Below are 14844 nucleotides of genomic sequence, written 5' to 3' on the forward strand. Positions count from 1 at the left end.
AGCAATGTGCTTTTCCTGTACAACGGAGTCTTGGTATTTATGTAGTCTATCAGCTGACACCTGTCTAAGGTCAGGACCTGCTTGTAAGAGTAACCCTTGGAGCTCCAGCTGGTATTCACAGTATGTATAGTTAGTTTCAATACATATTGTGTCAGAATGGATTGTGTAATGCACTCAATTAAATGTCTACATTTTATGCAAATTGGAAGGAATTCTATAAGGCCTATAGCAGGACTGGTTTTGCGGGTTTTATAATGCATACTGCACCAGCACGATGCAGTCCCGCAGAATTGCAGTGTCTGCAGTAGAGACTCAATGACCTTGCTTCAAGGTCGCAATGACACCGCCGTCAGTTTTTCCTTTCGTGCGCGCGCGTCACGACTATCCTGCACCCGCAGCCCATTTCACGCGTGACCACAACGAGGCGCACATTTGACGCAACTATAGTAATTCAGGAAGGGGGGGTTAGTTAGTAACACGCTTCGGGGAATACACACATTAATATATCAGTGTCTTGTGTGCGTTTAAATTGAGATGCGATTTTTTTATTTTTTTATTAAATGGACAATAGTGCAGGTTTGCAGATTTTGAAAAAAACCCTCTTCTATTTAAATGATACGGTTGAGATACTTGGACCGCAATCTCCGTTTTAAGGGTTGTGAATACTCATTTTGATATTTTATTTTTGGCATACGTATATTTGTCACTGCGGTGTCACGAGACAGACTGCATAGTTTCCATAAATGTTCTCTTTGCAGCGGTCCCATGAGTGTGACAATTTGAATGCAAAAAGAAGTATGCTACATTTAAAGTGTCACGATCAGGAAGTATGTTGCGTATTGTGTTGGTTAATTAAAAGTTGGGAGAAGTCTGTACATATAAGGAAAAGTAATCTGAAATTACATCGGTATTTGAAGAGTATTTTTACTTTCCCTGCACTGATTTTTTGAGTTGATGACGCTCGTGGATGATACGTACGAACGGACGTAATCGGAAAGCAGACGCAAATTGCTCTGTGGGAGGAGCCAAGGCACGGGACAGGGTCTGACGTCACAAATCACGTTAGCGAGAGAAAACAGCAACACCGGAAGTTGGTCTTACATGGATCAAAATAAAAAAGCAAAAGGGTTGTAATTTTAGTTGTATCACTCGCTAGATGTACAATATAAATACATATTCAGATTTAAAGTTTTTGATGTAGATAATGCCAGTGTGAAGAAACCCCCAAAAATTGGGTGACGAGTGTCGACGTGATTTTATTCTGAACTAGATGAAACAGGATGCAGTATTGCCTTATTCTGAACTGGACTGTGTAAAGACCGCTTCAGCTGTGGGAGTCGAAGGCGAGGATTTTAATACCCCTGTCTGCTACGGCGGAGCTGGCAAAGAAGATCGTGTCGCTGGTAGCTGTCATCCCAAATTCCTCCGTCAAGTCACCGTCAGGTGTGACAAACAACGATATTGCTTCAACGGCACCGTCAAAGCGCTTAAACGGACGGTGGACCTGATCGTCCCACCGACCTGCCTGCTTGGCTTCAAATAGAAAACACGATTTCTGTTGTTCCTGGTAAGTGTCCGAATCAACAGCGACAATCCAACTATATTAATCATTAGTTATGCATATATTGTCGTTTTTAATCCACGCTAGCTTCATTTGTATGCACGCTGGGCAGAGTGAAGTTGGCGTGGTCACGTTATTGGGGGTAGGGGCCACTAGCCGCTGGGGGAATTGATCATTTAGTTGTCTTTACGTTTATAATTTACTGCAGACATCTCTGGTGCCTGTGCACAAAAGCCTCACTTGTGACGTCATGAAAGGCCTTAAAGTTTCCAAATCAAGCTCCAAATGACTTTGATAACCTCCATGCAATATTGAAACTGAATGTACTGTACTAAGACAAAATATGTTTGAATTTATTAAGATGAATAAAATGCAGTGGGACATATTCTCGCGTGCGCTACCCACTTTTTTTCAACTGTCCGCAATTAACTTGAGAATCTTAACATTTTCTGAGTTAATAACTTCCTGTCTCAGCACACTGACCTCTGAATGTAACCAAGCCTGTTGGTCTAGGATTGAGACCACTGATCTGAAGGCATAATCCACTTTGGCAATTAACCTTTCACCGGTTCGAGATCAGTAGGCAAGGTCACCCCTGGGTGCCGTTCTTGACGGCTGCACGGCGGAAAGCGTAGGCAAACCTCTCCATGACTTTTCAATGCACTTATTTGATGCGTAATCAGATCATCAACACTGGTTAATACCTGCCAAGTCAACTCTCTTCCAATGTCTCACCTAAAAGGACAAAGTATGTCGGCGTTAGTGTCAGCATTCAGATCCAGCTGCATATGGGATTTAAATAAATGACATGAAAGTATTTTTTTCATTTTTTCAAAATGAATGCAATGATTGACAAAACTATGAGCGAACTTCAAGTCTCGACTTGGTACGAGTGAGAGACAAGGTGTTGGCTTTACTGTCTGTCCTTGAAGCATTCCTGTGACTTTGACCTTTGGAGTGTAACACGCAGCATAAGGGGGGCGGTTTGTTGAGTCTTGGTCATAAATCTGAATATATCCCGCGTGTTGTACATTTTCAGGGATGATGTGACGTATTTTGTTTATTTGACAGGGACAGTACATCAATGAACAGTTCTGCTTTGCACTAATGGTTATCTCTGGTCACAGATGATCTTTTTTTGGGGTTCAAGTTGTTCATGGTTATCTGAGAGGCTTGGCTTGACAGTCTGTACTTATGATTGAAACGGATTCTGTCGCATTCAATATACAAACCTTGATTTATTTTGCAGGTATCCTCCGGTAGCAGCTGTCGACAACCCATAGCAAACATCGCGTGCTGTATATAGGCTTCCCGTTCCAGCAAAGAGGTAAACGCTCTTACATATCTACTGATAGTGACTTTTGTAGTAAAGTATTTTTTAAAACTAGGAACTGGATGACTTTGTTATTGTGGGGTTTCTATTGTTGCCATTTGTTATGGCTTACAGCGCTCTTTCCCGTTTTGTTTGTTGGCAAATGATCGGGCAAGGTATGGTTATGGTACCCGTCTACATTGTTTGTGGTCCAAACAATTTCAGACCCATATTTGCCCGAATATGAAGACCAGATTTGTGTTGTTATTGCGTAAGTTTAGATTACATCAATGTTGCATGCAGCCCGTGAAGCAGATACATCTTAAGTGAGATTTTGCAATCTTTTCAAAATTGCATGCCCTACCCTACTATGATCAGGAATTTGGGGAGTTTAGATGAATAACTATTGCGTTATGTTATAATAGGAATCAGCGTCAGAGCACATACCGGGCCGCTCAATAAACACGATTATTTTTTTGTCTCAACAACTAATACAGTAAGCTGAGCTGAAATGTGTGCTTGTATGCCATCATTCCCTTTCTGCCCACAATACCGCTTCCAGATAAAGCCTCATTTCCGAACATATCAATGCTTTTGGGGTTAAAATAGCAGTGACTCACTTCTATTCATTGAAAAATCGTGACGCTGTTTTGCAGCATTTGAATGTATGATGATGGGGAAATGCTTGACATTTAGCTTTCATACAGTTCTTTTGTTACAATTTCCTCATGTCTTCACGTTTTAATGACTTTTTTTTAATACATCGTGAAATTGAATTTATTCAAAGGTATGCATATTTGCATATGTAAATGAAGGACGTGATTTATTTAATAGTTGTTGTGAACTGCGATTTTTTTTTTAAATTAATTGATTTATATATATTTTTTTTCTTTTCAAGCTTGTATTCAGTTTGCCAGTTTGTTGTAATCGTCTCGGGAAGTGTTTGTTGACCAAACAGCTGTTTGGCTGGGAGAGCTAGTAGCTAGTAGCTTGGCACATAGCAACATTGGAGCTACTAGCAGGGAGCCGGGCTACTTGCTTTTCAATACCTGTACCATACTGGCACGCAGCCGGGAGACTTAAGTGCCGCACCAGTCTTCCCTATAAGGTAAGACGTAGCCTAGTCTGGGTTAGTGACCAAAATAAATCTCGGGCCAACAGGATGTAGCTTTGTCACTGGGAATTAACCCTTAGCAACTGTTAGCTTGAGGGTAAGCTAACTTGCCCGTTTCAACGCTTCGCTAACGAAGTAGCCAAGTGCTAACATGTTGGGACACATTGGATTTTTTAACTTCGACGCTTACTTTGGATCGTAAAATCAAAATGGTAAAAGATGTTTGTCAGTGAGCCAAACAGATGTGTCGTCGGTGCGCGTACGCGACGATGCACATGGTAAAAGCGCTTCCGACATGAATTTAATTCCACATTGGTTGTAATTTGGAATAATCAGCCACTGTTTAAATGTCTCGGTTTGCAGTTTAAGTGACCTTCACTTCACATGTCTGAGGGAGGGCAAACTCCAACCAAAGTTACCAGCTGCAATTGCCATGAGGTGAAAAAAGAAAATGCAAAACATGCACAGTTAAATTGTGAATGTTATCTGGATCTTGCAGGGATTTAACATCCAGATAAATCCTTGTGATATGACACACTACCGTCACGACTACGTTTATCTTTTTTTTTTTTTTTTTTATGAATGGCTAGCTTATCACTAAGGCGTTTCTAAAATGACACATCTTTAAATGCACTCTGTAACATAACAGTCAACACACTGAATTGTCATTAATGGGGTGTAGAATATTTCAGCATTAAAGTCATACATGAATATACTAGCCGGGGATTGGAAGGATTAAGTGAACACTTGTTAAACATTTCCTGTATTGTGCAAGACAACAAGCAAGGTCGTTTACTTCACAGAGGGCTTCATCTGTACAATTTGTATGGCGGTGATATTGTTTTGCAAAGGTCCAATAAAGTACTTTTAGTGCGACAACATCTCGTATTTGTACAAAATGTTTGTCTTTATTCAGCGTTATCGTCTTTTGATTGGCGCCTTGCCAATATTACACAAATATGAACTCGCATGCCTTCACTTGCCTGCCCTAAAACATTTTTTTATTACGTTCTGTCACATACAGTTTTGTCGCTGGAATTTGACCAACACTTTAAAGACTTGTACAAGGTGATCTAATACTTAATGGTCAGGTTTTTCTTTTTATTTTTTTTAAGGATGACTCTCAAAGACAATAATATCAAAGCAAATTTGTATTGATGTCATTTAAAAATTCACTCATTGGCAATATGGGCTAAATTTCTATTGAGAATATTATTAATGATAAAGTTTGGAATGTGCTTCTCTGTACAGTATGGATTTTGTGTGCATAAGCACGTTTGCTGTAATTTTCCATCCAAATGCAAAAGAGGTTCCGGACACGGCGAGTAGGCAAAGCGTTATTGCTGCACCACTCTTCCAGCCTTACACATTATAACATTAGTTATGCGTCTGCAAAGTGAAGAGCGAGCCTGCTTTACGAGCAGCGTGACCTTCATCCAGTCACCTTGGCTATTTTAATTTACGGAGATGCCAGGGAGAAAGACTTCACACCGGCCGTACTTAAAAAACGTTTTAATAGGTGCGGAAGCTTTTGGATCGGCTGCGTTTATCCCACGGCTTTAAAAAGATAGCTGATGAAATGGACACAAATATTTGTTTGTTTTTACTTGAGTGACATTTCTCAATGTCTACAGTTGCAAGGGAGATTAGATCATCCTTTATTAGTCCCACAGTGGGGAAATTTATAACAGTTTAATGTGGTGCTTGGATATTATCAAGGTCCTGTCGCCTCAGTTGGGAAACGTTTAACACTTTGGCCACAGAGGCTGCTGTCTTTATGATAATGAAAATGTCAGGTTAAAGTTAACCTATTGGACCGCAATGCCAGTAACGATGATTTAATTGTATCAGCCTAATGCTATATATTTTTATTGGAGGCACAAAAGGAGAGATGACGGGCCGCTGTACCCTTGAGCTTTATTTTGTCCTTACCGCTTCCTCAAATACTGTTACACATTTACTGACTGTTTTTTTTTTGTCCTCTAGACATCATGTCTTCCAGGGATCGCCGGTCCGACGTCTACATCAAGGCGGAACCGAGCAGTCCGGAGGGGGGCGGGGGAGGTCGTACCAGTCCCGGCGGGGCCTCCTCCGACTCGTCTCAAAGCGGCGGCGGAGAGACCAGAGGAGACGGTGCCAAGCGCTATTCGCCGCCGCTCTACACGCCGGCCTTGCGTTGCCACTTCAAAGACGAGAGCGGCGACGGAGCGGACGAGGGATCCACGGCGAACGGAGCCGGGCGCTGCAAGTATGCGCTGAGCACGTTACCCAAGAGGCTGTGTTTGGTCTGCGGGGATGTGGCGTCGGGCTACCACTACGGCGTGGCTTCGTGCGAGGCCTGCAAAGCGTTCTTCAAGAGAACCATCCAAGGTATGGCGCTCTTCAAGTCAGAATTGTATGGATTTTGCAGTCTGCTGATAGTTTGAAGGTCATTTGTTATCACTTGATTAATGATTAACAAGGCATACATTTGATGATTTTCCTGTACTCGCACCAAGGTAACATTGAATACAGCTGTCCTGCATCGAACGAGTGCGAGATCACCAAAAGGCGCAGAAAGGCTTGCCAGGCATGCCGCTTCACCAAGTGCCTTAAAGTGGGCATGCTGAAAGAGGGTGAGCGGCACTTTCACCAACTTTGTTTTTTATTACCTATGTTTTGACAGCATAAATATTTTGGATGTGTCCCGGTGCAGGAGTTCGTCTCGATCGGGTCCGGGGTGGACGGCAGAAGTACAAAAGGCGCCCCGAAGTGGAGAATGCAACATACCAGAGTGTCCCCCTATCGCTGACTAAGGACAACGAAAAGGGTGTGTGTAGTTTTTCTGTCGGAATTTCTGTTAGTAGAACAAAGTGCACAGCTTAGTAACAAAAATTTAAGACCACTCATCAGAATTTGTTTTAAAACAGTGCCACCTACTGTACTGTACTTTTTTTTTGTGTAAGGTACAACACAATCGAGGTTAAGTTTTTTGTGAAGACGGCGTCAAATAATTCAAGTATTTGATAAATGTTGTGTTTTCATAACACAGGTTCCTCAAACATCATCGTGTCCCACCTGTTAGTGGCCGAGCCCGAAAAGTTATTTGCAATGCCGGACCCCCTCCAGCCCGACACAGCCCAGCGCACACTTACCACCCTTTGCGACCTTGCTGACCGTGAGCTGGTGGTCATCATCGGCTGGGCCAAGCACATTCCGGGTAAGCGATGCGAGGTGAAAACTGCCAACGGCACCGTGGCCTCTGCATTACCTGTCTCGCTCGCATCCAAATAATGTGGTGAAATAAAAGAACCAGCTTTATTTTCATTCAGTCAGCTATTCTCCATACCGGTGGCGCTCTAAAAGTGCGCCGCCAGTACTTGTTGGCTTTCCCTCAACATTCAGAACCTTCACTCTTGCTTTTTTGTATCCCCCCCCTCCCCCAGGCTTCTTGTCTCTGTCGCTAGCAGACCAGATGTCTGTGCTCCAGTCGGTTTGGCTGGAGGTGCTGGTGCTGGGCGTGGCGTACCGCTCACTTGGCTGCGAAGACGAGGTTGTGTTCGCCGAGGATTTTGTCCTTGACGAGGAAATGTCCCGCGTTGCCGGGCTGACGGAGCTAAATGCGGCAATCAGTCAACTCGCCCGACGTTTCCGCGCCCTAAACGTGGACAGAGAGGAGTTTGTCATGCTAAAAGCCATCGCGCTCACTAACTCAGGTACAGTAAATTAAGATTGACGAAAATAGCGCCGAGCGTGACGCGTTTACAGTCAAGTCAGCGAGTGAAATGCAGTCCAGTGTTTAGTAAATAAAAGCTGCGAGATGAAACCCAGCGGCTCATCCCATCCTCCCCCGTTGCTCTGTCAGACTCTGTTTACATCGAAGATATGGAGGCTGTGCAGAAGCTGCGGGACCTCCTCCACCAGGCCCTGCTGGACCTGGAGTGTCAGCGGCGCCCCGACGACCCCCAGCGAGCCGGTCGCCTCCTTTTAACGCTGCCGCTACTCCGGCAGACCGCCGGTCGGGCTCTGACTACTTTCTACAGCATCAAGACCCGCGGTGGTATCCCCATGCACAAACTATTCTTGGAGATGCTGGAAGCCATGATGGACTCTCCCTAGAGGGGAGCAGCAGCAGCGAACGTACGATGACGCCGAGACTCGACGGTGATCTAAATCTAGCGGGTGAGTCACAAAAAGAGGTTTTATTAGAGAATTAATCATAAGGAAAGAAATTCTTTAAGTTGTTACTGTCAAGCTTCGGTGAGCACTGTCAAGTTCCACATGCGCGTGGAGAAAAACGGGAGAAGCGATCGGACCCCAATGCCAAGTTACTTGCAGTGGCCTCCTTGACGCTTCATCGCAGCATCATTCTGCAGTCGCATAAACCACCGGAGAACATGGAAGTCGTGGAGAGCGGGACTACAGTCATGTGACCTTTGAACTTTGGCGAATGCAACAGTGACTCATGAAAGCCATAACATATCCGGAAAAGACTTGAGGGTCCACTTTAGTACACAGGGTGCATTAATTTAATATAGCTTAGTGCCGTTGTAGGCAGTTTTTTTTTTTTTTTTTTTTTAAGACTCGCAATATGCTAAAAGCAATATAATAAATTGATTATTGTCTGTCACCTTAGTCATTGGCTGATAGTTTTCCACTCTCAGGACCCCCAAGGACTTTTATTTGATTTCAGCCAACTGGCTAGTTTGGACCCGGTATGAGAGTAGGGCTGCACGTTTCGGGCCATAATGATCATTTCACTTGGTTTGGAGCAGTATTTTGCAAAATAAAACTTTCAAATTTTAGAATGTTAGTATTAGTTAGAAAGTGCTAACCGAAATAAATGTGCTATTTTGTTTCCACATGACTTGCTCTGAACCCGAAACAAGCCTTTCAATGCTCACGACGGTTCACATCGCGAATTTTTGTTGCACTTTCTCCTCTCGCCAAAATTCAGCAGGTTGTGCTCACTTGTTATTTGGGCAGCCTAATGAAGCCTTAACCATGCGTTAGCCTCCTGGCTGACGACTGGTTGGAAAAAGTGCTTGATCATATTTCCAGCCGAGTCCATACTTTCAATTTAGCTGATAATCTCGTTAAATGGTGGTGACACAAATTGTGGAATTTGATCAATTGTGCAGCCCTATAGGATTAAAATATGTGAGAGGTTTCGAACCACTGATTTAAATGTCTTTTTTTTTTTTATTGTATAATCTGGGAGAATGGCACATGAAAGTGTGCCCCTAGAATCCTCCACTTGGATGCTAACGGTATTATAATTTGTCTTTTGGCACACGCAAAAAAAAAAAAAAAAAATGGCTTCCATTTGCAACAAACGAATGACACTTTAGTGAGCGTGGCAACACCGAGGCCGCCGGACAGAAATGCGTTCCCCATACTGTTGTCTCCGTGTTCTGCTGCTCTGAAAAATGGTGTTCCATCCGTGTGCTGTTGTAAGATTTGGTGCATTGAGGAAAATGTGCATTGTAAAAGAGACACTTGTTTCAATATGTCTGTCCGTACATGTCTTGAACTTGTAAAGCGCCTGGAATGGGGCTCAGGGCAACTAGAAATGCAACATTGTGTGTTGAACCCTCATCTTGACCCTTGACCCCCCCCCGAAGCCCTCTACCCTGTGTACGGTAGGTAGACCCCATCCGTGTATGTATATTTGGCCAAAGTGCCATTAAATCTTTTAGCCATGTACAGTGACAGTAATACAACTAGCAAACATGCAATTTATAGCAAAAGGTGATCAAGCCAGCAAACGTGACAATTTCTTCTTTACAAATGTACAGTATTTGTGCTGCTTATAGTGTATCGGAAGTTTGTTAAAAGATTTTTTTTTTTCCCCCCAGGCGTGTTTATTTGGTGTTGAGGAGGATGCGTAAGATTTATACACTGTCATATTTGTGGGATGGAGATTAAGCTGTTCATTTGGAACATCAGGAATGCAATTTTTTTTTTTTTTTTTTCTGGAAGCTGTTGTCATTACAGGGATCAAAATAAGGTTTCCACCGGATTAGTGAGGAGACAACTTTTTCAGATCGGGTGACTTGTTTATTTAAATTACTATTTGAGGTACATTCAATGTTTTGCAGTTCGACACATGTTTTTAATGTCCCATAAATTTGATACTTTTTTTTTTTTTTTTGCTTACTAACCACAGTTGTAGATGTATGGGAAAAAGAAAATGTTATTTCACATGAAGCTGGAATGTCTTCACATTATTACTGTATATTTTAGGGATATTTTAAGAGGGTCATAGGAAACCAAATGTCTAACGGAATGGGAATCATTTGCAGTGTTGCAATTGCAATTATAAAGTCATATGTAGTTTGTGTACTTTTAATATAAATTAGCAATACAATAAGTTACCAAAACACTTGTTTCCTTGTATAGTCGCTGTGTACATTTAACATTGCAAGTTATGAGAAATAGCCACTAAACATTTAGAAGCTCAAATCAATGTTTGTATTTTGACAGACTATTTAAATGATTAAATTCTATTTTTTACTCAATTTACTGTTTGTTGACATTGCTTTATTTTTACGCGTGTTGCTGGCTGTGAATTTATGTGTAGACTTGTTTTCTTTTAAAGTTAGGTAACATAGTTTTTGATGTCCTTCGTCTAAAACATGTCCACGTTTAAAATCACTGTGAATAAAAGTGATATATTCCACTGTCTGAGGAAACAGGGAGTGGATTATTTTGAGGTGCTTTGTGCTGTGAAATAAATGGACACTACCCACCTCATTTCATTGCTGTCATTTCTACTGCAATACAGTATTTGGGATTAAAGACTACTGTTGAATATACATGCTGGTCATTTTCACTATGTTCCTGGTCAATTCCTGATCAGAATTTGTTGGATCACTTTATGCTTTTATTGATTTAAGTCCCCGTGACCTATTAAATCAAGTTTGACCCAGAATAGCCTCAGTTTAACACCTGCTCAAAGCAATTTTTTATACTGTATTTTCAATTTCTGTGAGACTAACATGTAGGTCCATGAGCTAAAATATGTAAATAATATTGGAATAGATTATTCTTGTAGATAATTTAATGCAGCACACCTTTAAAGCGTTTTGCAACATGCTGCATTCAAATGTTATCGAACGTTTCGCCATTAATCACAGTAAATGGGTCGGACATTAGCGTTCAGGTAGCAGATGGCGCAGTTAATAAAGATTTAGTGGGCCTGGCAAGGCCCAAACGTAAATACGACAGTTGTGTGAAGCAAGCGAGCCAGGTTGGAGGCGTGTCTGCTTTTTTGACAAAAAATTATAGATCGACACGCTTGACCGTCACATAAACTTCATTAAGCGCAAGCGCATATCATGCTTTCCGTTGCTACAGCTGTTCTTAAACGCACCCGTGCGGAACACTTCGTAAGGTCGCTCCACTCTTCTACTTTGATCAAAATGCCTATTAAGGTAAGATATAAAATCAACAAAACAACACTTGCTATTATGCAAATGTATCGCCTTGCAAATTACCGAACTAGTGCAAACATGTTTGGTAGCGCGCTATGCTAACCACCATAATGTCCCATGATAGCATTAGCTAGCAATGCATTTACGACCCTTTATTTTGATCAACACTTGCAAACTAATATATCAAGTAAACGTTGATCAAACCAGATGGTGAATCTGTAGTTTGCACACTTCTAAACGTCGCAGCTAACGAACATAGATCGGATTACACGTCACCATTATTTAAGCATTGCGTTGTTTGTTGTCATATTGAGCACACAAAAAACACAATTGCGCAATGCAGCCAGCCTTTGTATATCACAGTCAATTGACACTTGTGTGCATTATAATCGACGTTTATTAAATCGACAGCTGTATTTGCATATATGACGGGGTTGAAAGTTGATGACATGGCTTTTGGACGCCAAAGTAAATATAAACACTATAAGTCACGTGACTTGCTATTTCATAGTCATTTGGCACCAATACTTACCCAAAATACAATATAACAGCACGTGACTTGATATTTCATAAAGTCATTTGGCATCAATACTTACCCAAAATACAATATAACAGTGTCACGTACATCATCAGCAGTTCGGAATTGTCATTTACTCAATAAAGTGACAGCATAAATGATCAATTGCATTTAAATCAAATAAATCACATCAAACTATTGTGTGTACATTGCTACAATGTGTTTAGCTAGTCAAACTTGGCCTGCTCCATCCAATCCAATTTACTCGTGTTATTCTTCCAGGTGGGTGATTCTCTTCCTGCTGTGCAAGTTCACGAAGGTGAGCCAGGAAACAAGGTGGCAATGAATCAACTCTTTAAGGGGAAGAAAGGCATCCTCTTTGCTGTACCAGGAGCGTTCACCCCTGGTTGCTCCAAGGCAGGCCTAAACAAGATTTGTCATGTCATGCCTAGCTTGATCTTGACTAGTTGTTTTTTGCTTTCAGACTCACCTGCCAGGTTATGTCCAGCAGGCAGCAGAGCTGAAGGATAAAGGCATACAGGAGTTGGCTTGTGTGTCTGTGAATGATGCTTTTGTCATGGCTGCCTGGGGAAAGGAGCATGGAGCAGATGGCAAGGTTCGTTTTCGAGGAAACTTGTTTTCCACGCTCTAGCTTGCTGCTCTTCTGAGTTTTTCAGTGGTTACTAGCAATTGATAGAGAGGGAATTTATTTCTCCCACAGATTCGAATGTTGGCTGATCCTACAGGAGAATTCACAAAGGTAAACCAAATAATCCCTGAGGACGACATTGTTGGAGCATGTTTGCGAAATGTCTCTCTCTTGCTTTGAAGGCGGTGGACTTGTTGATTGACAGTGATCAGATTGTTGCGGCACTTGGAAACAAGAGGTCAAAGAGGTAAAGACAATTTTGCAACACTACTGCAATCTGGAAGCGTGTTTAAGTCCGAGTATGTGTCTGATATGTGTTGCAGATATGCAATGGTGGTAGAAGATGGAGTCGTGACAAAGATCAACGTGGAGCCAGACGGCACGGGGCTAACCTGCAGCCTGGCGCCTAGTCTGGTGTCTGCACTCTAAACTTGTCAACCAAATTATAAAAGTTGCACTAACTGTTCCAAATCTGTTACAAAGCTTCTCCCTCATCCTAAAGAGCACCACAAATGTTACGTGGAAAAATAGACATGTAAGGTGTTTAATGCGCACAAATATGACCGGAAAGAAAATAATAAAATTCATTTCTTGATCAGCAACTTCTGTGTTGTTCTTACTCATGGCCTGTTTAGTTGAACATAAAGCTAATAAGTCGCATGAATTGGTTGTCGGTAATTTCTCACATGAAGCTAATGTGCGTGCACTATTATTATCATTACTATGCAGTAGCAAATTCCGCCCAGTGAGTGGCGGTAGCGTACAAATATATTGGTTTGCCAACTGCCAATAAGCACTGAGAATTAGCCAACGAAGAAGAAAAGTGGGAACGAGAAGAAGCGTGTTGCTAGCACAACTCAGCTAACACCATACTACGACACGACATCAAACTCGGGAGGTAAGATATTGAAATTCAACAAAAGCTTTTATCCCACGTTAACTCCATTTGACGTTTGACATGAACAGTAAGATGAATAAATCGCACGTGTAGCGTCATTTAAACAGTTAAGCTAACAAGGAAGCTCATTCAAACATACCTGGCGTCTGAATAGTTTCACTTTCGATCAAACTGTACTTTCTACTTATCGATCAAAACAGACCTCACAAAATTTAAATGTGCTAGCAGTTATGGTTTTCCCATTTGCAACACGATATTGTTAAATTTAGCCAATGTTGGCGTTGGAAACGATTGCGCGCGCAATTCAATATGACGACTCCATTGTTGCGCGATTTTAAACATGATTAAATTTTTAAGCCTTTCTGCCATATAAGGATTTCATTGGACTGTTGGTATTGGTCGGTTTATTATTTACAAACATAACACAAAATGTAATATATTTTACATCTATTATTTATATTTTTATATATATTTTTTTAAAATAATTGTTTGTTTGCTTTGTGACCAGATTTGCGACCTTTAACAAAGAAGCCATGTCTTCAACATCCCAGAAACATCGTGATTTTGTGACTGAGCCAATAGGAGAAAAACCTGTGTTTGCTCTTGGAGGTATTGGCGAGGTCCTTGGAAAAAGACTGGAGGAGAAAGGTTTTGACAAGGTATCATGTTCAGTCTCTTATGTTTACATCTGTGGGCCATACATGTTAATTGAAAAAAGAAAACTATGTATGACGGTAGCTGAGCATTTATTTAATCTAATAAATTTTCTAATAAAGATATCAAAAAATATTTTCAAAAATCTTCCAACTTGTGTTCTCCAGGCGTACGTTGTCCTCGGACAGTTTCTACTGCTAAAGAAAGACGAGGAGCTTTTCCGGGAATGGCTAAAGGACACTTGTGGCGCAAACTCAAAACAACAAGGTGACTGCTTCAACTGCCTTAAAGAATGGTGTGACGCCTTCCTATGAAGCTTCGGTCGTTTCTTTTATATCTATTTTTTTGTAGTTCAAACTGTTGGCTCTCGTAACAGATTTAATCCACGATATATGAATATATAAACAAACACTGCAACACACCCATGAGGTTTATTGAAGTAATTTTTTAATTGTACTCACTGTTATTGCCTTTTCACTCAATCACAGCCTGTATCACATTTTAATTGATCTTAAGAATGATCTAAATAAATTTGGAAGTGAAGTTGTTGTTAGTTTATTATTTGATATGTATTTTGAATAAACATTAAATGGGAGTCAGCACACATTTGCCACCAGAGTGCTTCCATGTTGTTTAATTATATCAGTCAGGAGAAAGGTTAGAATTAATTTCCAAGGAACAGCACAAAAGTGGCCAAGAATTGGACGTCCCATCAGAATTGATC

At 41.4% G+C, this 14844-nt stretch overlaps 3 protein-coding genes across 6 annotated transcripts; all 3 read left to right on the top strand.

Annotated features, from left to right (window-relative positions):
- Window positions 1-1280: 1280 nt before the first annotated feature.
- On the top strand, window positions 1281-10722 carry esrra (estrogen-related receptor alpha). Of its 4 annotated transcripts, none has more exons than XM_049743369.2 (8): window positions 1281-1567; window positions 2811-2888; window positions 5974-6357; window positions 6486-6602; window positions 6683-6796; window positions 7019-7186; window positions 7413-7682; window positions 7832-10722. In XM_049743369.2, exons 3-8 carry the CDS (start codon window positions 5979-5981, stop codon window positions 8083-8085), a joined length of 1302 nt encoding a protein of 433 aa, XP_049599326.1. In that variant the 5' UTR covers window positions 1281-1567; window positions 2811-2888; window positions 5974-5978; the 3' UTR covers window positions 8086-10722. The 4 variants fall into 4 exon arrangements, with proteins under 4 accessions (XP_049599326.1, XP_049599327.1, XP_049599328.1 ...); XM_049743370.2 differs by having other exon boundaries at window positions 1281-1557; XM_049743371.2 differs by lacking the exons at window positions 1281-1567; window positions 2811-2888 and adding an exon at window positions 3307-3981.
- A 384-nt stretch (window positions 10723-11106) lies between these two features.
- Window positions 11107-13170, top strand: prdx5 (peroxiredoxin 5). Its single transcript, XM_049743378.1, has 6 exons — window positions 11107-11402; window positions 12202-12336; window positions 12404-12535; window positions 12641-12679; window positions 12751-12815; window positions 12892-13170. Exons 1-6 carry the CDS (start codon window positions 11307-11309, stop codon window positions 12995-12997), a joined length of 573 nt encoding a protein of 190 aa, XP_049599335.1. The 5' UTR covers window positions 11107-11306; the 3' UTR covers window positions 12998-13170.
- Window positions 13171-13308: 138 nt separating this feature from the next.
- banf1 (barrier to autointegration nuclear assembly factor 1) lies at window positions 13309-14663 on the top strand. Its single transcript, XM_049743382.1, has 3 exons — window positions 13309-13466; window positions 13975-14125; window positions 14288-14663. The coding sequence occupies exons 2-3, from the start codon at window positions 14000-14002 to the stop codon at window positions 14432-14434; spliced, it is 273 nt and encodes a 90-aa protein (XP_049599339.1). The 5' UTR covers window positions 13309-13466; window positions 13975-13999; the 3' UTR covers window positions 14435-14663.
- Window positions 14664-14844: the final 181 nt, after the last annotated feature.

Source organism: Syngnathus scovelli, chromosome 15, assembly GCF_024217435.2.
Source record: "Syngnathus scovelli strain Florida chromosome 15, RoL_Ssco_1.2, whole genome shotgun sequence".
Lineage (NCBI taxonomy): Eukaryota > Metazoa > Chordata > Actinopteri > Syngnathiformes > Syngnathidae > Syngnathus > Syngnathus scovelli.

Excerpts from the sequence above, each read along its gene's own strand:
- esrra (XM_049743369.2), top strand. The coding sequence starts at position 5,979 with ATGTCTTCCAGGGATCGCCGGTCCGACGTCTACATCAAGGCGGAACCG. Across the intron at positions 6,358-6,485 it reads CTTCAAGAGAACCATCCAAG|GTAACATTGAATACAGCTGT; the intron begins GTATGGCGCTCT and ends ACTCGCACCAAG. Across the intron at positions 7,187-7,412 it reads CTGGGCCAAGCACATTCCGG|GCTTCTTGTCTCTGTCGCTA; the intron begins GTAAGCGATGCG and ends CCCCTCCCCCAG.
- prdx5 (XM_049743378.1), top strand. The coding sequence starts at position 11,307 with ATGCTTTCCGTTGCTACAGCTGTTCTTAAACGCACCCGTGCGGAACAC. Across the intron at positions 12,680-12,750 it reads CTACAGGAGAATTCACAAAG|GCGGTGGACTTGTTGATTGA; the intron begins GTAAACCAAATA and ends CTTGCTTTGAAG. Across the intron at positions 12,816-12,891 it reads GGAAACAAGAGGTCAAAGAG|ATATGCAATGGTGGTAGAAG; the intron begins GTAAAGACAATT and ends TATGTGTTGCAG.
- banf1 (XM_049743382.1), top strand. The coding sequence starts at position 14,000 with ATGTCTTCAACATCCCAGAAACATCGTGATTTTGTGACTGAGCCAATA. Across the intron at positions 14,126-14,287 it reads AGGAGAAAGGTTTTGACAAG|GCGTACGTTGTCCTCGGACA; the intron begins GTATCATGTTCA and ends TGTGTTCTCCAG.